This window comes from Anthonomus grandis, chromosome 6 (assembly GCF_022605725.1).
Source record: "Anthonomus grandis grandis chromosome 6, icAntGran1.3, whole genome shotgun sequence".
NCBI classification, from domain to species: Eukaryota; Metazoa; Arthropoda; class Insecta; order Coleoptera; family Curculionidae; genus Anthonomus; species Anthonomus grandis.
The window spans coordinates 31,711,599-31,736,964 of record NC_065551.1 but is presented as its reverse complement, the minus strand read 5'-3'; the positions used below and the strand labels follow the sequence as shown (position 1 = coordinate 31,736,964).

Sequence of the window (25,366 nt, the reverse complement as noted above, 5' to 3'; positions counted from 1 at the left end):
AATTTTGAATCGATTGTAACCACATCTGTCTAAATTCTAATTTAATTTACCTTTATTCAAACGTTAATTTTACGGCTTTTTCAGGTTTTATAAGACTTAAAAGTTCAACTAATTTTAGGCAAATTTTGACTCGATTTTAACCAATTCTGTCTGTGGTGAATATGTGGCTTGAATTGAAATGAATTGAATTGTCAAAACAGTGGGCTGCCAAGGCAGTTGTGCATATAGGTCTCCTGATGGACCTGTCATGCCCCACCGGGGTTTACCAGAGCCCAACGGCCTTAGAGAAACCGATAAGGCTCTCTGGTTTGAAGGACTTAAAGTCGCTCGGTACACTGAAAGTGTTACCCCAAGAATTTGAACCTGGCGCGCGTGAGTGCTGGGCACTCCCCGACTACATGGTCAACGGTTTCATCCTCCTCACAGCACCATCGGCATTTCGGGTTGTCCGCAATACCGATAGTATGGAGATGGCTTCTTAAGTGCCAGTGACCGGTTAAAAGACCTGTCACTAGCCGAATTTCGCGTCTTTTTAGGCGTAGTAGATTTTTGGTGAGACAGGCAGAGAGCCCACCTATGTGCGCTTTGGCCTGTCTCATACCAGGAGACTCAGTCCATCTTCGGTGGGTCCACTTGTCCAGCAGACCCTTCATTGACGCGACCGCAACGCATTTGGCGATAGCAACTATGGGTTCCGGCCCCATCGGCACCCATTCGCGGATCTCAGTCTGGCAAGAGAGGCCGCTTCCTCATTACCTGCATGGCCTGCGTGGCCAGGTATCCAGACGAGCTGGACCCTGCAGCCAACCTGTACCAGTTTTTTCAGGATATGTGGCTTTTTTAACAGAAATTATAAACGTATTTAGAGATAAAATAATCCTCGACAATTTCGGGAAACTATTATTATTTCAAAAAATTTTAACGTTTTAAAAGAGCTCTTTCTTTTTAGTCTGAAGTCTGAATTATTTCCGGATTTTCCGATCATTCTTATTTTATTCCAGGCATTTGGAATAAAATCTCGTTTTAGGACTTTAGGGTCATTTTCCACGTCTTTTATAGGATATTTTAGGATAGGTTTTTGTTTTTAATTTTTATTCCAAAATCTTTGAGTTATTTAATATTTTCCAGTTTTTGCAAATATCTTTGTAATATTCCAGGCATTTGATTCAGAGAGAAAATAGAAACCCAAAGTCTCGGTCTCAAAACATCCTTTATAAATGTCCCAAAGGTTACATGTTTCGCTTATAAAGCATCATCAAACCTTTTAAGTAAGATGATTCATTGATAAGATAAGATGTTTGATTTCGGGACGTATATAAAGGATGTCTTGAGACCGAGACTTGGGGTTTTTATCTACTTACGTAAGTCTCTGAGATAATGGACAAGTTCTTTCAATTTGGAGTAAAATATCATTTTATTCCAGTATTTTGATGTTATTTTTCATATCTTCCAAACATTTCAAATAAGTTTTCATTTAATTTTAAAATTTTAAAATAAGTTTTTGTTTTCAACATTTTTTTCTAAATTCCCGAAATTTTTCCTGCATTGTTTTAATATTCCAGGCTTTTGGAATAAAATCTCGATTTATTCCAGGTTTTTTGGTCATTTTCCACGTCTTTCAAGCATTTCAAATGTTTTTAATTTTTAAGTCTTGGAATAAGTTTTTATTTTCAATTTTAAATTTCAGTTAAATAATTTTTAACAATTCCTAATTTATCCGAGCTTTATTATAATATTCCAGGCCTTTAGAATAAAATCTCATTTTATTCCAGAAATTTGGGGTCATTTCTCACGTCGTCTATCTTTTCATTCGAATGTTTTAAAATAAGTTTTTCTTTTCAGTTTTTGGAGTAAGAATTTTTATAGTAAGCTCGTCAAGATGCTACAAATCCTTTAGCATTGCTTTTCATTAAGATTCCATGCTGTTAATAAAGATTGCAGAAATAGTTGATATCAGCATGATTCACGTTGATACATGAATGGAATTAAAGCGTCTTGACTCTAAGATGTTCAATTATTATTAATTAAACATCTTAGAATCAAGACGACTGTTTCCAGAAGAAGAAAAAGGAAACTATAGACTGACGAATCACGAGATGGGAAAGTTCAATTGTCGATTAGTGATAATTTTCAGGTGAATACCTTTAAAGTCATCCTTGATCCTTGAAAATGTTCTTGGCATATGAAAAGATCTACGACAAATTTTCTTTGATTACTGAATTTGGCAACATCAATTTAAGTGAAATTCTTAAAAGATCAGAATATTTGGGGAAATATAAAGACATTAGCATGGTTTGGCTCTTCTATGCACTGAGTCGAATTTTTATAATACTTGAACGCTTGGATTGTGACGACTTGATTCACCAGTTAGCAGCACGAAATTATTTTTCTATGATTCTTCAATAATCGAATACAATTACGTTAAATGCCTTTAATACGCCTTTAAATGATGATTGATTTAGCAACACATACAAGAACACACCCAAGTTAAAGAACTAGACAAATTTACAAAATTAAACAAATTAATCAGACAAATTTTAGAAAAAGGATGAAAAAATGAAATTAATATATGGTCGATTAAAGTGCAAGCTTTCATTGAGGAACTAGGATCGAGTATTTAAAAATTTAAGATACTAATAATCAATATCTGACACTTTTTACGCAAGTAAGAATTAATAGCAATATTTCAACTATGGCATAAGGATCCGGAAGTCTTTGTAACTAGTTACTGAGGTTGTTTTTCTGGCCCCAATAATTTTAAAAAAATGTCATATTACATCCATATCAATTTACTACCAACTAATTCATCAACTGTCAAAAATCTTAAAGATACTAATTAATTAGGTAACGGTTGAGTTTCTGGTTCGAAGGAACACCACTCGAATCAAACCTCAACCGCCACCAAAAGTGATGACAATCGTAAACTCGAACAACACGGACATTCTGTATAAACGAATTCCGTTGAATAACCACCATGTTATTCGCATCGCAGAAAACACTGCTAATAATAATAATATTTCAGTTGACATTGAAACGTTGTACGGGGCCCGGTCTCGGTCATGAAATAACCGTACAAATCGACGCTTTTTCGAAATAATTAGTCGATGATAACGAGTGAAAAGAACCCGAAACCGGTTGATCGTAATTTCCCAGGAAGGAGTTTGTTTTGGCATCAAACGAGTTCGGTTGTTGCGCTGGTTAGTGTTGTGGTCAATGTGGACGATGCTGATGATACGTATTTCATTTTGGCAACATAGTTTTTGAGAGCATGAACGGCTTGTAGGGGAAACATTTGTGTGGTGAAAAGTGTTTGGATGTGCTTGCTGCAAAGGTAAAGTGGATGAAAATATTTTTTTATTTCAAATGGTTCATAAGGGCATTAAATGGTTGTCGGTAGAATGTAGGTTAGTAGAAAATTAAACACAGAGATTTGCATTCCCATTCGATTTCTACAGCATTTCATTTTTTAATTATAACGTTAACTATCTTGAGATGACAATTGATAGAGGAGGTCCGAAAGTAAGGTTCCTGTTTGAGATAAAGCGTTCAAATTTGGTATGTAGATAGTATATGGAACGGCGAAACTTTTGACACCTTTTGGGGAGATCAGGGGTAAGAAGGGAAGTTGTAAAATTAATAATTAACTGTTCTGGGTGAAGTAGAGGATATGGGGCCTTAAAATGGTCAATCCAGTAGAAGTAGTGTGGCATTTACTTAGGATTAAAAAAATATTAAAAAGGGGGGAATCTCAACAATTTTAGAGTTACTCCGTGTACAGACTCTTAGATTTTTTGGAAAACCAGTAAGGAAGGAAGTAAATATAAATCAGTTCTTAGAGAGAGAACTGAAACTTCGCTGAGAGTGTTCTCGATGTGCCTAATAAATAACATAGAAATCGGTTAACAATAAGTGGGTCAAATAGTGATGGGAAAATTGACATGGGCCCTTATGGAAAACTTGAGAAAATGGGAAAACCTCCTTCAGAGTCTTCATCCAGAATGGAAAATTGCACTCTACCTCGCATTTCTCGAAAACTGTTAATCTGATTAAAAATGTATAGAGACCTTTTTGATGCGTCGTGGTTTTTTACATATGAATAGTAATAAAGTTGGAAAATGAATTTCTTGTATATATAATTTGTAGGAAATTGCCCTTTAAATCCCGAGGGGTTTTCCTCTATTTTTAGAGTCAGTAATATATTATTATTTATTACGAGTACTAAGGTCGAAAAAATGCCACAAACAGCTGTTCCTAATATTTTTGTATTTTTTCTCTCCTTCAGTTAGTTTTTTTGGTTACTTTTCCCTGAAGAAGCCGATAAACAGAAACACGTATCGGCCTTTATTAATTTTTTTTCTGGTTTCCGACTTGCGCAGTATCTCGACAAACCTATAGCCTTATCACTTCCTTCTCATAAGTGTCAGAGAGAAACAGACTTATCATCTTCAACATTAATATGTAAGAGAAAGAAGGGTATATCCGAAAATGTTCATGTCTTTTTTTTTCAGAGAAATTGACACATTTTAAAGTCGTTATTTTCATATTTGCTTCCCATAAGAGAGAGACAAGCTGATGTCAACATCAATGTGTAAGACAAACAAGAATTATCCAAAAATGTTCATGTCTTTCTTTTTCCAGAGAAATTTTAATATTTATTAATAATTATTTTGATACTTGTCTCCCATGAGATAATATATCAGAGAAAGAGATGGACTTATGTCAACAGCAACGTGTAAGACAAAGAAAGATATTCGAAAATGTTGATATTTTCAGAGAAATTGTAATATAGTAAATTCGCGATTTTCATACTTGCCTCCCATAAGATAATGTGTTGAAGAGAGACAGATTGTGAGAGTCAACGTGTAAGATAAAGAAGGGTAAAAACGAAAATTTTTTCATAGTAATTATAATATTGCAAAATTCGTGATTTTCATACATGACCATCATGAGGTTAATGTGTCAAAAAGAGATCGATTTATGGCAACATCAATGTGTAAGGCAAAGAAGGATATATCGGGAAATGTCTGTCTTTTTTTTTTATAAAAATTAATATTGTAAATTATACGTTATTTTCATACTTGCCTCCTATAAGATAATGTATGAGAGAGAGGCAGACTTATGACATCAATGTGTAAGACAAAGGAGGGCATATCCGGTAACGCTTATTTATGTTTTTTTTTCAGAGAAATGTTGATATTGGAAAATCATTATTTTCATAGTTACCTGGTAAGTATATAATATGTTGTGTCAAAGGGAGACAGGCTTATGTCAACATCAACGTGTAAGACAAAGAAGGTTATATGCGAAGATTTTCATGTATTTTTTTCCAGAGAAATTGTAAAACATATTTTCGATATTATGCCTCCTATAAGATAAAGTGTGTGAGAGAGAAAGAAAGAGAGAAATACATGTGGTGTTATTAATGTATAAGACAAAGAAGGGCAAATTCGATAATATTCATGTCTTTTTTTCTTCATACAAATTGAAATATATTAAATTCGTTATTTTAATACTTGCCTGAGATAAGAGAATGTGTCAAAGAGAAACAAACTTATGTCAACATTAATGTGTAAGACAAAGAAACATATATCCGAAAATGTTCATCTCTTTTTTTTCAGAAAAATTATATTAATGTAAATTAATTATTTTGATATTTGTCTCCAATGAGATAAGATGTTGGAGAAAGACAGACTTATTTCAACATCATTGTCTAAGACAAAGAAGGGTTTAATCGAAAATGTTTTCTTTTTCAGAGAAATTGCAAAATCTTTCTTATCATTCTTATCTCTTAAAAAATAATGTGTTAAAGAGAGACAGATTGTGAACATTAACGGGTAAGAGAAAGAGAGATATATCCGAAAGTGTTTTCATGTACGTCTATTTTTCAGAAAAAATGTGATATTGCAAATTCGTTATTTCTTACTTGCCTTCCTTGAGGTAATGTGTTAGAGAGAGAGAGACTTATGTCAACATCAATGTGTAAGACAAAGGGGGCGAAAACTAAAAAATGTTCATGTCTATTTTTACAGCAAAATTGTAATATTGTAAATTTGTTATTTCCACACTTGCCTTTCATAAAATTATGTATCAGAGAGAGAGATAGACTTATCTTTACACCAACCTGTAAGACAAAGAAAGATAGGTGTATTCGAAAATATTCATGTCTTTTTTGTGAGAGAAATTGCGGTATTGTAAATTCATTATTTTTATACATGCCTCCCATAATGTGTCAAAGAGAGACAGACTTATGTCAACATCAAAGTGTAAGACGAAGAAGGCTATATCCGAAAATATTCATGAATTTTTTTCCACATTAATTGTATAATTGTAATTTTCATATTTTCCTACAACACCTGTTTCTGCTTATTATTTTCTTCAGGGCGATACAACCAGAGCCCAAAAATCAGTCTTTAGCTCTTTAATATTGAAAATACGTCCATTGAATTTACATGGACTAGCAATAGATCACAGCTTTCTAGGATTAAATCAATACCAACGTTTCGACACCAGTTAGCGTGATCATCAGGCAAACAAAGCTCATCATTCGAAAGCCATATATTTTATTGTTTAACTTCCCAAGCTAAAGTAACCCTGATGATGACCCTTACCAGTATGGAAACGTTGGCACTGACTTAGTCATCTTAGATCTTACTGCAGCCAAAAAACAATATCAAAAATTCAATTTTTTTTCCAGTGCAACCATGCTGCCAACCACCACGACTTCCCTAATGAAACCCATAGCGATCATCCTAATTTTCTTCATGACACGGTGCCTATCGCACCTTTACCTACGCCCCAACTGTAATGGCACCACAAGCAACTGCTCCTACACCTCCTACTTGAAAATTCATTTAAAACCGAATGAAATTCACCTGCTATGCAGTAAACCGTTTTCACCGGTAGATCCTGAAGATGTACGCTCATTTAACGCGAAACAGCTTAGATCTATCGATGATAGTTCTTTATTAAATTTGGCCACTATGGCAAAAAAGTGCCATAACACCAAAGTGAAACAAATCAAATATGCCATAGACATTAATAAAGTACAAATAATTAGAGTAACAAGGAATTTAATTGGGGAGGACAACCACTTGGAGTACCTGAATATCCAGATCGACGACAAAAGTGAGGAGATAAAGAATATCACCGTGTTCGATGATGATTTTTTAAAATATGGCACCAAATTAAAAACAATAGTCATAAATAATGCCAAAATAAACGTTCTGAGGCACTACTTTAAGACTCAATTTCAAATTGAGACTATTGATCTCGCGTCTAACCAAATAGAGCAACTGGAACAAGGGGCGTTTCAAAACCTACCAAAGCTCCAAAACGTAATCTTGAGACAAAATCTGTTTAAAGATTTAAATCATAACTTCGAAATGTTAAACTTAACTTACGTGGATATCAGCATGAACACCATACAGAACCTTACGCGAACCACCTTTTATAAGACTAATAACTTAAAGTTCTTAAACCTGAGTGATGCAGGATTAAAAACGATAGACTTTAACACTTTTGATAAATTTTCTGGATTGGAAACCCTCGATCTGTCTTACAATGCAAATCTCACCTTAAAGGAGCACGTGTTTGCCAACTTAACATCTTTAAAATCCTTAAATATCAGTAGCTGTAGACTTACGGATATACCAGTACAGTTCCTATATAGATCAAAGCACCTGGATGTACTCAACATATCCACGAATCTAATAAGACACTTAGATGAAAATACTCTACACAATTTAACCAAGTTAAGAATCGTTGACTTAAGTTGGAACAACTTGGAAACCCTGCCAAAAAGTTTACTGAATACTCTGGAGAATTTAAGGGAAATTTACTTAAGGGGGAATAAAATGGCCACTTTCGATTCGGAGATTTACTGGAAGGTACCTAAACTGGAAATAATCGATTTAAATCATAATAGGATAAGTGCATCGGTTAATAGTGATAGAATCTTTAGATGCTCTATTATAGATTTAGGTAGGAATAGAATTAGAGCATTTCCAATTTTCTTGCTGAAGAAAGTACATGAGTTGGTTTATTTGGATGTGAGTGACAACGAGATCGAGAGGATTGACTTGGTGAGTAACAGAACCCAGATATTTCTTTCTTAGTGAGTAATTGTAGTAGATGAGTGTAGTAAGAGTATTCTGTTTATAACATGCTTAAAATAGTCCAGTACTAAAATTTTTTTTTGTCTGGAATTTCAAAATTGCAGCAATTAAATTATTGAAATATTCGACTTTTTTATCTATTATGAGTAGTGAGACTGTGTCTCCGAATATTCCCAGAATAATAAGTAAAGTTCAGAATATTTCCTGATCATTTCATTTTCTATCTCAGTAATGCCTTATTATAGGAATGCTCTGTAAATCATTCAACAAATAAAGTGAAAACCTAAGAAAAAATATAAAAACAGTATCAACATTTTGAATTTTCATTGACAACTGACATTGTTGACATTAACAACTGAAATTTTGAACATTGACAGTTGGTTAAAAAATCGAATTCCTGGCGCATAGGTTCTATAAATATTCCAGAAATATCTGATTAAATATTCCATTAATATTCTAAATAGATCAACAAGTAGAGTTCAAAAAAAAAATTAAAGGTTATTAATAATTCAAATTATAATTGACTTTGTTGACAAATTGCAATTTGACGAAGAAGAATATTCTTATTGTTAAAAAATATCGAATTTTCATTGGTTAAAGATGCCTGACCAATGAGGTTTCATGAATATTCTTTATTAACAAATACACTTGATTGATCTGAAGATAAATTAAACATTACGAACATTTCGTATTTTTATTGACGATTGACGAAAATGACAATTGACAAGAAAGGACGTTCTTACTGGTTTGAAACACTGAATCTCCATTGGCCAAAATGCCTGGCCAATCAACTGTCAGGACTATTCTAAATTTATCAACAAATAAACCTATACAACTTGAGAATAAATTAAACATCAACAATTTGATTTCCATTAACGATTGACGTTATTGACAAATTGACAACTGACAAAGAAGATTCTAGAAATACAGACTTTTCATTAGTCAAACATGCCCGGCCAATGATCTGTCAAGAATATTTTAAATTTATTAAAAATAAACTTAATTAACCCGAGAATAAATGAAAAATCATCAATTTAATTTTTATTTATAATTGACATAGTTGACAAATTGCAAATTGACAATTGACAAAGAAGAATATTTATATTAGTTGAAATGCTGAATTCTCCTCATTGGTCTAAAACGCCTGGCCAATGAGGTTTGAGGAATATTCTAAATTTATTAACAAATCTACAGGATTAACCTGAGGATAAAATAAACATGATCAACAATTTGATTTTCATTGACAATTGACATTGTTGACAAGTTGCAAATTGACAATTCACAAAAAAGAATATTCTTATTGGTTCAAATACCAAATTTTCATTGGTCAAAAATGCCTGACCAATGAGCTTTCAGGAATATTGTGAATTTATTCAAAAATAATCTGGCAATTCATTGACAGTTGACAGAAATGACAGTATTACTGGCTCGAAATACTGAATTTTCATTGGTCAAAAATGCCTAAGTAACAAATAAATCTAAATAACCTGACAATAAACCAAACTATTTGATTTTCATTAATAATTGACATTGTGGACAAATTACAAATGACAACTGACAAAGAAGAATATTCTTACTGGTTAAAAAAGAGACTTTTCATTGGTCAAAAATGCACGTCCAATGAACTTCCAAGAATATTCTTAATTAAAAAAAAAAATTAATTAACCTGATGATAAAAACACCAACCATTTAATTATCATTAACATTGTGGACAAATTGCAAATTGACTATTGAAATATTCTTATTGGTTGAAATACGGAATTTTTATTAGACAAAAATGCCTGGCCAATGAACATTTAAGAAAAATCTAGATGTATTAAAAATAAACATACTTAACCTGAAAATAAATTAAATCTTATCGACAATTTGATTTTCATTAACAATTGATATTGTTGACTAACTGCAGATTGACAAATAAGAATATGATATGGTTGTAATATTGAATTCTCATTGGTCAAAAATACTTGGCCAATGACCTTTCAGAAATATTCTGAATTTATTAACAATTAAACCTAATTAGCCTGAGAATAAATTAAAGATTTTCAACAATTCGACTTTTTATTGACAACTGACATTTGTGACAAATTGCAATGACAATTGACAGAAACAAATATTCTTTGACTTTTATTGATCGAAAATGCCTGGCCAATGAGCTTTTAGGAATATTCTAGACAAATAAACTGACAATAAATTAAATATCATCAACACTAATTTTTCAGTACCAAGGTTGACAAATTGCAACGACATTGACAAATGACCAAGAAGAACATTCTTATTGGTTGAAATATTAAATGTTCATTGGTCAAAAAAAGCCCGGCCAATAAGATTCACAACAATACCAAGAATATCTTATTAAGTATTCCAAGAATAAAATATAATTGTGAGAAAAATTTTAAACTGTTCAGTATTTCGTATTTCTATTGACAAGTAGCAGTAATATTGACACAAAAGTACTGACAATATCTGGAATATTTATAAATTAATTAGGAATATTGGAATTCTGTAAGAATATTTCCCAAATATTCAGTTCTCTCTTAATCCCTTTATATAAGTGAGAAGTGAATGTGTGTGTGAACGTCTTTATTCGCAAAAACTATTTCTCTATTAAATTATAAATTAATATAAAAATCGTAACATCGGAAGTAACGAAAAATCGATCTTCATTCACATATATAACTGATCAACCACGTCATCCAACAAACATTCATTCACTTTAAGAAAAACCACAATGACGCAACAAAACCAATTCAAATTGACATTTTAAACGAGAGAAAAAGTATTTTCCCTTGATGTAAATTCTACTTTTGAGGGAATCCCCTGTTGAAAACGATTTATGAGCAAAAAGAATGATTAGGTTCATTAAAGAAAAACACTTTTCTATCAAAGGCCTTACAGATGAAGGAAATGATCCCGAAGAACCGCAATGTACGACTGGCTATAGATCTCACGAACAATCAAATAGAAGAGCTCAACATTAGTAATCCAGATAGTACTCATACGGAAAATGAGACCAACAACTGGCTAATCACGATGGAATTATCACAAAACAAACTGAGATGCAACTGCCTGCACTATCAAATTGAGAAAGCACCTAAAAATGAGGATCACACTGCTATTGTCCGATTAACAGATCAGGTAAACAATCATATATTTGTCCTCTTTCCAACACATTCATCAGAAATATATTCAGAGACATATCAGAGTAAAATTCTTGCAGACTTCTTAGCATTCATTGATTAAAGTCGCTTCGTTTTAGGAAAGTGTTTGCTACACAAGATACCCGTCTTTCAACTGCCCTTTGATACACATTTCCAACTGTCCTTCCAAATGTAACTGTTTTTATACCAGAAGCGAAAACGCCATCAACGTAAACTGTTCATCCAGAGGACTTAAAAGGTTTCCAGAAATCAAGGATATACGAACGAGCAGCTACAAGCATGACCAATTGATTGTGGATTTGAGCGGTAATTTATTGAATCTTAATGGGCAGGAGCTGTTGAGGAATTATAGTAACATGTCCGTTCTGGACTTGTCTAATAATAAGATTGAGGAGTTGAAGTATTTGCCTCCAACCGTAGAAGTAAGTTGGTTAGTTTTGAAATTTTTTAAAATAACTTAGAGTGGTTTTTAGGAACTTCGTTTGGATAATAACAGTTTGTCATTGCTCAGTGAAAATGTGGTAAAGCAGCTGGAACATAGCGAAGCCATTGAAAGTATTTCATTGAATAACAATCCCTGGAAGTGCGATTGTGATTCATTAATGTTTCAACAGTATTTAATAAAGTATAACAATATAAAGGTAATTGCAGTAGATTGCATGGAATTTTATCTAAAATGTTATTTTAGGTAAATCAGTCTACGGTGCTATGCAAAGGGACCTTCGATCAACTGGTCTACAGGAAAATCTGCGAAACGCAGAAGATTCTTAAAATTGCCCTGCCTGTGGTGTTTGCAGTTGCCGCCCTACTAGCTTTAACAGTAGCTGTATACTATAAATACTCTATGGAGATTAAGGTTTATTTGTACTCTAGAAATATGTGTCTTTGGTTCGTTGCTGAAGATGATCTGGACAAGGACAAGATTTACGACGTGTTCATCAGTTTTCATCATAAAGATGAAAATTTCGTTGCTAATCATTTGCTTCCAGGTAAGAAACCATCCAAACATTATCAAGCTTTAAATTCGACGTTTCGTATTTGGGCATCATCCGTTTTTCGATCGATACTTATCTTTGTCCAATTTATTACTCTTGATATATATTTGTATCTCACTATTGATAACTACTTAAGTAACGGTGAGAAAACACTGGAATTTAAATAAAATATTGATGTTTCGTCGTTTTGGCTTCCATCATCAGCTCTTTTTTTTATTCGAATTTTGATATCTGGAAATTGAACTTTTTTGTTTTTTTCGATATCATCATTTTATTTCTAAATTACTATCTGGATCTTATGGAAATTGTGTTTTCCTGATTGGTATCCAAGGGTATCTTCAAAGCCTAAAATGTCAAAAACTATTTGAAGCATTTCCATAAAATAAAAAGCAAAATATTTAGTGAAGTATACTCAACAAATAATGATTAGTATTCAAATCATTCCAAGCATTAGTTTTGGGAAATATTTGAATTTTAGTTAATGGCATACAATGCTGACAGGGACCACTGACTTAAATGTCTAAAATATGAAAAACCCCTTTAAGCATTTTCATCAATTAAAAAGAATAATGTTCACAAAAGCATGTTCTATAAATTTCGTTATTAGTCTGCACCTGTCCAAGCTTTAGTTTTGGAAATATTTTAATTTTTATGGAGCCCAAGCATTTTTTTTGATGTCCAGGGTTATCAATCACTTTAGACTCTAAAATCGGAAAAACCACTTGATGCATCCTAATGAAATAAAAAGCATAATATTCACAGAAGCATGATTTACAAATCTGGTTTTAAATGCAAGCATTATTCTTAAAAATGTTGAAAATATAAATTTTCTAAAATGATCAATATTTCATGCTGAAGGTTTTCAAGACTAAAATCTCAAGAGCTATTTACAGAATTCGTATGGGGCAAAAAAAATGATATTTAGTGAAATATACTCAACAATTAATATTTGGGGTTATTCCAAGCATTACTTTTTGAAGTATTTTAATGTTTGGTAATAGCATGTATCCACTGAGTTCAAACTGTAAAATATGAAAGTCAGTTGATCCATTCCCATAAAACAAAAAGCATGATATTCACAATAACATCTACAAAGGCTGTTTAAGGTCTAAATTAACATAACAGAAACATTCGTTTTTGAATCATTGGATTATTGGTATGCTAATGTGAGAGAGACCACAGCATTCTTTATGACACTTTATATCAATTTATTTCTAAATTACTATCTGGATCTCCTGGAAATTGTGTTTTTCCAGTGTAGTTCATTTAATGCGAGAGACAGTACTTTATGATACTTTAAACTAAGATGGCACTATACCAGAACAATTTATTTCTTCTATTTTGTCTGATAAAACTTGATATAGGGTTGAAAATTTGTATTGAAGATAATTTAAAATATGAAAATGTATAGATATAAATTTTAATTAGAAAAAATGCTTCAAGGCATTGCTCAACCAAAATTGCTGTAGCTTGAGAAATTATTTACTTAAAAGGATGTTTTGTGCATAGAATTCATCCTCAGGAATCCATATACATTTTGCTAAAAAAATTATAAAAATCCCCCATAAAGTTGCTGAGTTATACTCATTAGTCTATTGACATAGATTGCAGAAAATATTTTTTGGAATTCCCCTTTTAGCTTCTCAAGAATAACTCAGAGAGGATTCTATGGTTGGAACCTTTTGTGATCACTTATAGAATTTTTATTTACTTATAGTTACAGGAATTCTTACTATATGAAATTGTTCAATGAGAATTGCTTAAGATTTAAATGAAAACCCCATCAAGATGCCTCAAGTGGTTTTTAAACAATTAGGAATAGAAGTTCAGTTTTTGAAAACAACAAAAGTGTTTTCAGGCAACACTGCTATAGCTTAGGCAATTGTTCACTTAAAAAGATGTTTTTTAGTTATAATTCGTCTTGAAGAATCCCTCTACATTCTCCGATTAAATGATGAAAATTCTTTATGAAGTTGCTGAATTAAACTCATCAGTACGTTGACATTAGGACAATTATTTTCCTCTGGAATTTTTTTTTGCATACCTGTAGGAGAGCATAGGGATTTATGTACTAACAGCATTCTTACATTACGTATCCCCAGACTATTAGTCTTTCAATTATCCTTTAACCTTGTCTAAAAAAGACTTGCCTGGAAAAAATAAATACCTTCCTCCCAGGTCTAAAAAACTCATTACTAATTGTTTAGGCACTTTTTAAACACTACAACTTCATTTCTGGTTTTCCAGGTCTGGACCCCTTTTACAAAATCTGCATCCACACCAGAGACTTCACACCGGGAGCATACATAAGCGACCAAATAGTCAACTCGATCCACGACTCCCGAAGAACCCTGGTGGTACTCACCGAAGACTTCTTGGAGAGCACGTGGGGCATGATGGAGTTCAGAGTTGCCCACGCTCAGGCCGAAGAAGAAAAACGAATCAGGGTAGAAACAAGAATTTTAAAAGACCAACCAAGCATTACGTTATCCGTTTTTAGGTGATCATAGTGCTCCCAAACGGTCCGTTAAAGGAGAGTTTACTGGACGACGACCTGAAGGCCTACTTGAAAACGAACACTTACGTGTCGTGGGATGACGCGTGGTTCTGGAAGAAGTTGAAGTATGCCTTGCCGCATTCAAAGTTGAAAACCAATAGGCCGAGAAGGCTCATGGGGCAGCAGAGTGTCGAGTCTTTTCATTTAAGATAAGGCAATGTGAAAACGTCGAAGAAGACTGTAAAGCAACACTTATTGAAAACTCTCTGATAAATGATTTTTTATAAAGATCTCTTATTAATTTTATTTAAGGACATACTATTGGTATCTAACGTGTGTCATAAGAGAAACAAAAAAAGAATGTGATATTTTGCTTGAAAATTGTATATATTGCTCAAAATGGAAGTATTTGTAATAAATAAAATATAAAATTAATGACACCTGTTTTAGTATTAAAGGATTTAGTATACAAGGATCTTCTGAGGATGTTCAGTATGAGCTTATGGAGATCCCTGGGGAAAAATAGAGTCCAGTCTAATAAGAAGTATTTTCCTTAATCCACTAGTTCTATATGAGAATTAGAAAGTATGCTTAACAAATAATTTGATAATATTTGTGAATAAAAATATATAGGATATTTTGTATCTAAATTTGGTAAAGAAAATTGTCTCTTACATATTTTGGAGGTACTAGACATGCTCTTATCTGGAATTATTGATGTTGATTTGACCAAGAGAATATTTTTAAGATTGGCAAGAAAATTGTCCAAAATTCTTAAGAGAAAATGGCGTTTTTACCCTTAAACTTATCCTCACGAATTCCTCTTCATTAATTGGAAATAAAATAACCTTTCAAAAAAATCAATTTTCAGATAGTATGTATTAAAATACAGATATTCCTTATTCCTTTTATAAAAGGAACCATGGTGGGATTCCTAAGGTACCTCAGAGATCACTCGAATTTCTCTTGAAGTTCTCCACTCAGCTTAACTTGTGGATTACGGTTATTTAAATCTGGTTTTATCCTATTCAAGTTATAATGCGTGTATTGCTGAAAAAAGACACACTATCGAAGGCTTTCCAGAAATCGATGTAAGCGACATCAATCTGATAGCATTCCTCAACCTTACTATTTTAAAATTATTGAAACTCTACCGGATTTATGGTTGTTGACCTGCCCTTGTAAAATCCATGTTGCTTAGGAGAAATGTATGTTTTAAAGGTTTTAAAAATTTCATCAGTCAAGATTGATTCAAGATTTATGAAAAAATAGAAAGCCAGAAGACTCCCCCATAATTATCATTCCCTTTTAAATATAGGAAAAAGTGTTGATGGTTTCCAACATGTAGGAAATAAGAATGATTCAAATATGTTCTAAGAAATGAAGTGAAGAGGACTAACAACACAGAATCTTAAATAATTCTTGATAAACAAAGGCGAAATTCTATCAGGTTCTGAGGCTTTATCAACTTATCCAATATTTCTTCCGTTTTAAATATGTGATGATAAAAAACTGAAAACAGATTCTCTGGAACAGGCGCAATATCTTTATTTGAGAAATGGGTGTAACAGGGCTCAAAGTGGTTAGCAAAAACATTAATTATCTTTTCAAAAAACCTCCTTGCATTGTTTATCCTTGCGTAGACTGTTTACGTAAGTCCAAATGTTTTTTGGTATTCATATTTCTTGCAATAATTTGCTCTATAAACATTGGGTAACATTAATTTATAAGGTACTTCATCTCTAGCCTAACAGCAAAAGAGTCATTGTAGTCTTCTTGTAGATCTAACTTTTTTATAATTTTGATGAAGCATATTTTTAAAACGAATCTTGTCTGCAAATATGCCTGCAAATATTTCATGCTGTTTTTTGTTTAATGAATATATGCTCATAAAATCTATCCACTATTTTATTCACTATATCCTCACGTAAAACTTGATTCCAATCAATAGATGCAAGATATTTATTAACCTCTTTGTAACTTGCACATTCAAATAGATGAATTATATGAACTTCTCTTGTTATAAATTCTACTTCTACAGAAATATAATGCAAACATACCTTGCACAACACTTGATTGGTAAAGAACATCTTAATATTGTCAGAGGTGTTTATAAAGATTAAATCCAAAAGCCTATTCCTATTTTTTATTATTAACCTTAATGATTTCCAAGTATAGAGTAGTGTTCAAAAGAAGCATGCAGTTTTTTGGTACCACACTTTTACGATCAAATTCTCACTGTATGTTTGGTAAGTCAAAATTGTTTATGTTGATATTCTGATTATTTTGCCGTATTTCTTCCATAATTTTACCAAAAGTCTTGTAAGCATCAAAACAAGATTGCCTTACTTTCGAGACATGAGCAATATACTCTCAGGTCCTTAAACGCATTGGTAGATCTGCTCTCTATAATTCTCAATGAGTAGTCAGAATTAGTAGCCAAGAGAACACCTCCATCTCTATCACAATTAAGGACTATGTAGTTTCTATCTTTTCTAAATACCAAGTACTTCTGACTAATAAATAATTCTCTATTCACTACTCGAAAAACAAATTGCGTTTTTTTCTCAAATTGTGTACAGGAACTTAAGGTTATTTGAAGTACATTTGCAATACATTCTTAACACTTTCAGGCTCAACTTTCAATTCTCTCAGGTACACAGGTACACTTTCTTTTCAGTAGTCAATCTCTCTTTTGAGTAATTTTTTAGGCATATTTTTCATTTTACAGGGTAATTTTTTATTTCTTCCAGGCACTTGAAACCACTTTAAATGCCTTGAAGAATTTTTTTTATTTATTATTTATTAATACTTCGGACTCAAGCTTTAACTTTCTCAGGTACATACATAGGTACACTTCAACTTATCCGTAGTCAAATTCTCTTTTTTTGAGTGAATTTTCTCTTCCAGGCATATTTTTCATTTTTCAGGGTCATTTTTTATTTCTTCCAGGCACTTGAAGCCACTGTAAATGCCTGGAAAATTTTTTTTATTTCTTTTTATTAATACTTTAGACTCAGAGCTTTAACTTTCTCAGGTACATGCATAGGTACCCTTCTTTTGCAGTAGTCAAATTCTCTTTTTTTTTAGTGTTTTTTCATTTCATAAGGTAATTTTTTATTACTTTCAGGCACTCAAGTCATTTCCTTCATTTTTTCCAGATACTTGAAGTCATTTTTCAGACTTAACTTCTTGTAGTATATATTCAATTTTCATTATAAAGTTGACATGTAGTTGTTTGTTCATCTTTTCCAAATATTATTTTTAAAATATGTTTTGTATAACTTTCATTAGTTTAAGGGTATTCTCATACATGCTTCCCCATTAGGTCACTGTACATCTCATCAAGGATTCTGCAAGTGCTTTATATACATATACTAAATATTTATATAAACTTTCTCTGATTAGGTAAAATTTGTGAATGAAGTTTTTAATGTTATTTAATTATTGTTAATCTACTAATATGTTGTTTCCAGTTAAGATTTCTATCAATGATTACCCCAAAGTATTTAGTGAATGCTACCTTTTTTATTTTGTTTCTAAATCCAGTGGCTTTAATGCAATTAAAATTAGGTACTTGTCAAATAAAAAGCAACGTAATTAATTCTGTCAATATTTAACTTTAGTATAAAAGTATTAACCCATTTTTTTTATTTTTATAAGACCTATAGCAGTTTTTGCTTTAATTTCCATCTGCAATAAAGACCAATAATAATACCTCCTTCAGTTATTATATTTGTTAAAGAATAAATTAACAAAACTTAACTTTTATTACTCTCAGATACATAGGTAGCTCTCTTTCTAGTAGTCAAATTCTTTTTTCTTTGATTTGAATTTTCTCTTCTTTTTATTTTGTAGCCCCTTAAAGTTTTGCCTGAAAATTCGCTAATGAATAAAAAAGTTTAGTACTTGCAATAAGGTTTTCAGAATCTTAATTTTAGGGATTCTTGGCCTTCGGTACAAACATCGCTCGTATATTAAATTAAACTAAGGAAATTAGTGAAAAAATGCCCCAACCTGAATCACGTATTTCCTATCAAATTCATCATCAAGAGCTACTCTAAATTAATGTTAAAAAACTATAGATGTTGCAAATTCAAATTAATTAATTCTTGGACACTGGTGCACAAAACTGCCTTTAATTCAGAAACTGTTTGAGGTACAAAAAACTTTAATATATGAAATTATTGGCCAAGCAATGCTCTTTCTTGGACCACAACTCTTATAATAATACTCCAACTATTTATAGTATCAACTCCTTCTAAAGAAATATTTCCGGCAGAAAAACACCAAAAACTCTCAACATCTTTTATTATCACTTTCTTGACATATATATTGTAACTTTTGCCTGCAAAACATGTCATTCCATCCGGCAGGTTCTGGTGATTCCTCGTACATACCCCACTGTATACAGTTCTCCCCTCGATTCTTCTCATGTATGGTATTATCAGGTTGACCCGGTAGCCATTTGGTATAAACAACCGGTTCACCCGTCGATGCCCACGAGTAATTATTATTATCATTGCCAAGGTTAGTGCCAGACAGCCAATAACCTTCTGTAAAATTAAACATTTTATTAGTCTTCTATATAAACGTTTAGTAAAAAAGATTTTTTAACTTGAACGAACTTTGATAGACCTAAGTCGATACCTATCAAAGCCGTTAAAAGACATAAATTTAAACTTATCTTAAAAACTCTAACACATTTCAAAAAGATGATATGAGTCCAATATGATCCTATAGTAACAAAAGGCTTTGATAGGACATAGGAATAACAAATCCGTATCTCCCGAAGATGCTAACGTCATTAGCGAAACACGTGTCGAGAATAAAATAAAGAGTTTTGGTTAGTGATTTGAAATGTTTATTACTTACTATTGAACCCATTCTCTTTTAAGAACATTTCCAAACGTTCTTGCTCTTCTGCTGAGTTAATGCTGACCAAGTCCATGCCGGCCCCTTTGCAGTTTATGAGAGCTTGATACCATGTTTGCTAAAAAATAATTAGTGAGGTATAAAGAAGGAGAGGTAAAGTGTACTTACGGCATCAGTGGAAACGTGATATTGCAAATTCATGTCTGTTAAGCTGAAGGGTTGAGACCATGATAAACCTGGATAATTAGAATGAAACGTTAATTATCATGCTGACCTAATATTATTTTTTACAGAGTTATTTGCGTGGTGAGTTGAGTTTGAAATGACCAATGAATAACCTTGAAAAATATCCTTAAGGTCAGAAGATTGACAGACCGTTAATGTCTATCAATCTTCCTCTTCACAAAACGTCAATTTCACAAAAAAATGGACGAGTAAGAAAAAATATTTTGCAAATATTTGACCTTGTCAAGGTCACCAAAAAAAATGTTTCGCCTTTTTGAATCTGGTATAAATAGAGAGACAAAAATGGCCTTAATTTTTAAGTGACCCCCAAGGTAAAATTCGAGGTCATACCTATTTATTTCCGTTAATATTTTATATTTTTTTTATAAAGTTATTTATGTGGTGGGTTTGAATAATTTTAAAAAATTATTCTACAAATATTTGACCGTGTCAAGGTCACCGAAAAATTTTAAAGCCAATTTAAACGGAAAATCATTGGCTCTTTCTGAATCCATTGACAAAGATGAACCTTGATTTTTAAATGATCTTGAAAATTAACCCCAAGGTGAAATTCAAGGTCATCGATCAACTTTTGATATTTTCTTCCTTTTTAAAATGACCAACGACTAACCTTAAAAAATTACCTTAAGGTCAGCGCATCAGTTGTCACAGTTAATGACAACTATCTTGATTTAACGCCAATTTTATTAATAAAAAAATGAAAAAAATAAATTGTTAGCAGCTTTTTTTCAATATTTGACCTTATCAAAATAACCAATTAAAAAATTCTTTAATACCATTTAAAACATAAATTTATTTCTGATTCCATTGCAGAAAATGACCTTGTTAACACAAGGTTACTGGATTACCTTGAAAATGAACCACAAGGTTACAATTAAGACAACCGTTATTGCCCTGCGACGTTTCTAAGACATTTACACCTACAAGAACTTCATTTACAAGATTAATAATAATTTTAATTTCTTAATTGGAAATGTCATTAGTGTCATCTGTCAATTTTTCTGTAGCTCCGGTTTTTTTGACAAACTATAAGTTAAATTCCACAGACCAGTTTAAACATTATGAAAGGGCACAGATCAGAGTAAATTTTAAATTTCATCTATTGTCATAGCAACGTCAAAGTCATTTAGCAAATGTCATTAATGTCAACCGTCATCATAGCCAAGAAAATACGCTTAAATGCGGTCCTGTACTTTAAATTAATTATAATTATATAAAAAAATCAATTATCTGGATCAATGATTTTAATATAGCAGTTTTTTAACCAGCAGAGCAGAAGTAAATTTTAAATGTCATCTGTTATCTGTCGCAGCAAGGTCAAACATTAAAAGCCGTTAGTGTCATCTGTCACCAACGTCAACAAATAAAATTATTAACTGTCAATTACCAAATGTAATTTTGCCATAGCTTCCGTAACTTTTCCAAACTATAACTTAAATTCCATAGACCAATTTAAATAATATGGAAGTACACATATCAGAAGTAAATTTTAAATTTCACCTGTCATATTTTATAGCAACGTCAAGCATCAAAAGTCATTTAGCAAATGTCATTGGTGTATTAAGTATCATCTGTCACCAAGGAAAAAAATTAAATGATTGACTGTCAATTAGCAAATGTCATTAGTGTCATCTGTCAACCCCACCATCCGAAAATCGTCTGGTGTATCAAGTGTCATATGTCACCAATGTCAACATAATTGTTAACTGCCAATTAGAAAATGTCATTACTGTCATCCGGATTTGGCTATAGGGTATCAACTGTGATCTGTCACCAACATCAATAAACATAATGATCAACTGTCAGTGAGCATTTGTCATTAGTGTTAACTGTCATCATAGCCAGGAAAATACCGGTTGAATAGTACTGTGTTTTAAATTTATTAATTTCATAAAAAAAATCAATTGCTTTCACATACTTACTTAAACATAAAATTAAACTCAAATAAGACAAACTATTATACATTTCCCCAAACATGGACGTTACGCGTAGTCATTTACTACCGCACTGAAATCAAACTAGAAAATTCCTCTTTGTCGTCTCAATAAACAATAAAATGATATCGACATTGGAATTCCACTAAACAACTTATTCTTATTTAACTACTTAAAATGCAATAAATAATATACAAGCAGCACGGATTCTCAACAAGTTGGAAATTCCCTGCAACCTTTTGGTGCCACTGAAAAATAGTAAAAAATACGGAAGGAGAACGTGAAATTTGTTGAGATTTGTTAACAATGGCGTACTCGCGTTTGTTTTAATTTAAATTTTATGTATATAGTACATACATAACCTTCTTATGTACATTATTTGTACGAGGTCCCCTCTAAAAATTTGTCTGCATTTAAATATTTTCCTGCGTCATCTCAGTGTGGGGTAATATGTGCAGCAAAGACAGATTTATGATAATAACGTTATATAAGATAAATAAGGGTATATATTCGATAATTTTTATTATGTGGGTTTTTAATAGGGAAATTTTAGTGTTGAATCGAATTTATGTCTTACAAAAACCATCATCAACTTCATTTTTTTAAAATACGGCCCTGGTTTTGTTGTATGTCTCAAACAGCAAAGGACTAATAAAAAAAATGTTTAAAACAGAATTTAAAAAACAGAATTTATGCAGCCAGTCTCTGTCTCATTAAATTTTTTTATTATGTAAGTTCATTTTTAGAACGTTTAGTGTGAACTTAACCTTATTTGCGGTTTCCTGACAGATGACACTAATGACAGTAAATAATATTCTTCGTTTACGCTGACATGACAGTTGATTTACGACAAATGACACTAGTGACATTTCCAAATTACCACTAGAAATTATTCAGGGTTATTCTTTACATAAGTCTATATCTAAAACCTCATCGTCATAACTTGAATGCTTTAAACTCGTTGGTATATATAGTAACATGCAAATTAGAAAGGAGTGTTCACAAGTAACATGCTACATAAGGCGAACCTTATATACTACTTCTATTTATTTTTGGTCCATCGAACTTTCATGGTTGCCAAGTTTATCACGTAAACAATGTTGTTATAGTTAACGATGCATGTTCATGCATTTAATGAAGAATCTACCATTTGTATAATTACCAGTTTATCATAAAATATTATTTATATAATGTTTTCGTAATAAAACTGGTGGAATTTCCGTGTATACAAACCAGATTAAATTAGCGACAGCAAGGTGACTTGTACATAAAGTTTTTCGATGTGGCTCTTGTGCAACGCGGTTTTTCTGGTTCCTTTATTGGTTGTCATTGTTAAGAGTGAGAATGAGAAGTTTTTGGTTTTTAGTAAATCAGTAAGTTTCGCATAAAGCTTTCTTTGTATTGTACAATGGTTTAGACATAAGTCTCTCTTTTTTTATTGTTACCCTGTGTACACATATAAGAATCACTTTATTTTTCAGAAAGTTACCTGGTATCAGGCCCTAATTGAATGTAAACGAATAAAGAGGGAGCTGGCCACCATAAACTCCGAAAAAGAAGAATTAGAGTTGGACAATTTTTTGTTAAATAACAACTTCGACAGTAAGTACGTCCGTTTTAATTAAACATAAACCTCATGAGAAAAATTCATACTTTTGATTGCTCCCCTTATTTGGCAACATAGCAGTGGGGCGCCATCTTGTGAACAAAGCAAAATAAAATGGCGGCGTTTTAAGGTCATATTCTTATTGATTTTCAGAAACTTATTGGATGGGAGCGACCAAGGAGGGCAACGGCGAATATTATTGGGCGACAACCGGTGAAAAAATGAACTACACATTTTGGGTAAATGGACAACCGGACAATACCAAGTACGACCTGAACTGGGACGAAGGCGAACACTGTTTGGCATGGACGGTTCAGAGCAACCAGGTGTTTTACGGTTGGAACGACGTCACTTGTTTGGAACCCCATTATTATATTTGTCAGAAATTCGAAGACTGTGATTAAAAGTTTTTTTTTTAATAAAAAATTGTATAACTAAAAATTGGTGACTCTCATTTGCCTTAGATTTAGCTATGTGAGAAAAAAATCATTTTAAAAAGAAATCAGGGTGTAGCTGGACAGTGAAATGCGGTAGAAAAGTAGAAATGGCTCTTTTTGCCTGATTTTTTTTGCACGACTAGGCTTTGAAATATCTAAAAGCAATGAAGTTAAGGCAGTCGATCAGGCAACGTCAGAATTCCCGGGAAAACTTATCAACGTTTTAACTGATATTTATTAATTGTGCAAAATATTAACGTATCTTGCAGAAGTACTATTTAAAAAAATAGTGAGTCAAATCCAATCAGGATGGAAGAATTCGGTAAAGGTAAGGGTATGTTTTTATTTAACAAAAACAAATTCAGTTTAAATAATATTGGCAATTAAGAGAAAATTGCTTAATAATAGTAGGTGACAGAAAAAATATTTTTGAAACTTCAAGGAAGATTCTGTTCTTTTATTTCTGCATTTTTTAATAGTTGGAAAATTTCTACTATAGTTTCGTCTCACTATTTCTGAATGAAAAAATTAGCACCAGATGCCACCGCGTAATTTTTCTAAATTGTTTATGATTAATGATCAAATAAACAAGTTTAAAAATAGATATTTTAATATCTCCTCATTAAATGTTATATTAAATTAATATTTCCGATTCTCTCAGTATTAATTGGAATCTCGCTCCTACAACACTTAAGTCAATTTCATTTAAAATGGGGTTTTAATAAACCGTCAGTGGTGGAGAACATGCGGTTTATTTTATAAAAATTATTTTCTATAGAAAAAATAAAATGTAAAGATAATAATCAAAATTGTTTTTCGTAATTACTTTTCAAGAAAATTTTAACATGACTGTTATTTTTAGGATGAAAAATTACTGTAGTCATGTAAATCTAATGTTTGAGTTACACCATAAAAAAATGATGTTAAAGAAAAATCTATATTTATTTTATGCGAAAAATACTGAAAACCAAATAAGCAACATACCATTAATTCAACTAATTTTATTTGTTTCATACTGTTTTACTGAACAAGAAAAAACGTAAAATTAAGAACAATCTTAAGGTCAATGAAGCCATTCGTTTTAAAGATTTTATAGATAAAGAATATTCTTCAGATTGAAGCAATAATGACTTTAACTGTCTACATGAGAAACGACTTTAAGGGTCTAAAGAGCTGAGAAACGAATTAAGTTTTCCAGGCATTTGAAGTCGTTTTTCATGTATTATAGACAGTTTAAGCCATTTTTCATTACTGCCAGGTAGTCAGGGCCATAAACATTTTTAAATTATCCCAACTACTTGGAAAAACAAAAAATTGTCTAGAAATCACTTAAACTGTCTGGAAGAAAAGAAGAATGACTTTAAGTGCCTGGAAGAAATGAGAAATGGCTTCGAATGCCTGAAAAAGCCATGAAAAAAGACTTCGAATGCCTGGAATAACTATAAAATGACTTAAGTTTTTATTTTTTCCAGAAACTTAAAAAAATTCCTCTATTCTCCCCGAG

The 25,366-nt window shown here is 31.9% G+C and overlaps 3 protein-coding genes across 4 annotated transcripts; 2 read left to right on the top strand and 1 right to left on the bottom strand.

The window, feature by feature from the left end:
• The first annotated feature begins 3,028 nt into the window (after window positions 1-3,028).
• LOC126737788 (protein toll-like) lies at window positions 3,029-15,199 on the top strand. 2 transcript variants are annotated; one of them, XM_050442835.1, is made up of 8 exons: window positions 3,029-3,331; window positions 6,695-8,081; window positions 11,010-11,249; window positions 11,371-11,694; window positions 11,746-11,913; window positions 11,961-12,261; window positions 14,515-14,714; window positions 14,768-15,199. In XM_050442835.1, exons 1-8 carry the CDS (start codon window positions 3,315-3,317, stop codon window positions 14,975-14,977), a joined length of 2,847 nt encoding a protein of 948 aa, XP_050298792.1. In that variant the 5' UTR covers window positions 3,029-3,314; the 3' UTR covers window positions 14,978-15,199. The 2 variants fall into 2 exon arrangements, with proteins under 2 accessions (XP_050298792.1, XP_050298791.1); XM_050442834.1 differs by having other exon boundaries at window positions 11,001-11,249.
• A 3,859-nt stretch (window positions 15,200-19,058) lies between these two features.
• Window positions 19,059-22,136, bottom strand: LOC126737525 (macrophage mannose receptor 1-like). Its single transcript, XM_050442449.1, has 4 exons — window positions 21,808-22,136; window positions 19,808-19,875; window positions 19,640-19,757; window positions 19,059-19,320 (listed from the first exon to the last, which is right to left on the bottom strand). The coding sequence occupies exons 1-4, from the start codon at window positions 21,860-21,862 to the stop codon at window positions 19,064-19,066; spliced, it is 498 nt and encodes a 165-aa protein (XP_050298406.1). The 5' UTR covers window positions 21,863-22,136; the 3' UTR covers window positions 19,059-19,063.
• Window positions 22,137-22,938: 802 nt separating this feature from the next.
• Window positions 22,939-23,866, top strand: LOC126737699 (perlucin-like). Its single transcript, XM_050442695.1, has 3 exons — window positions 22,939-23,192; window positions 23,301-23,421; window positions 23,579-23,866. Exons 1-3 carry the CDS (start codon window positions 23,100-23,102, stop codon window positions 23,827-23,829), a joined length of 465 nt encoding a protein of 154 aa, XP_050298652.1. The 5' UTR covers window positions 22,939-23,099; the 3' UTR covers window positions 23,830-23,866.
• Window positions 23,867-25,366: the final 1,500 nt, after the last annotated feature.

What these genes read in the sequence shown, in the direction of transcription:
- LOC126737788 (XM_050442834.1), top strand. An exon ending in TAAAGTATAACAATATAAAG is followed by an intron (nt 11,914 to 11,960) that starts GTAATTGCAGTA and finishes ATGTTATTTTAG; the next exon opens with GTAAATCAGTCTACGGTGCT. An exon ending in TGCTAATCATTTGCTTCCAG is followed by an intron (nt 12,262 to 14,514) that starts GTAAGAAACCAT and finishes CTGGTTTTCCAG; the next exon opens with GTCTGGACCCCTTTTACAAA.
- LOC126737525 (XM_050442449.1), bottom strand. Translation starts at nt 21,862, where the DNA reads ATGTTTGGGGAAATGTATAATAGTTTGTCTTATTTGAGTTTAATTTTA. An exon ending in ATCACGTTTCCACTGATGCC is followed by an intron (nt 19,758 to 19,807) that starts GTAAGTACACTT and finishes ATTATTTTTTAG; the next exon opens with CAAACATGGTATCAAGCTCT. An exon ending in AAAAGAGAATGGGTTCAATA is followed by an intron (nt 19,321 to 19,639) that starts GTAAGTAATAAA and finishes TTAATTTTACAG; the next exon opens with AAGGTTATTGGCTGTCTGGC.
- LOC126737699 (XM_050442695.1), top strand. Translation starts at nt 23,100, where the DNA reads ATGTGGCTCTTGTGCAACGCGGTTTTTCTGGTTCCTTTATTGGTTGTC. An exon ending in TTTTGGTTTTTAGTAAATCA is followed by an intron (nt 23,193 to 23,300) that starts GTAAGTTTCGCA and finishes TTTATTTTTCAG; the next exon opens with AAAGTTACCTGGTATCAGGC. An exon ending in GTTAAATAACAACTTCGACA is followed by an intron (nt 23,422 to 23,578) that starts GTAAGTACGTCC and finishes ATTGATTTTCAG; the next exon opens with AAACTTATTGGATGGGAGCG.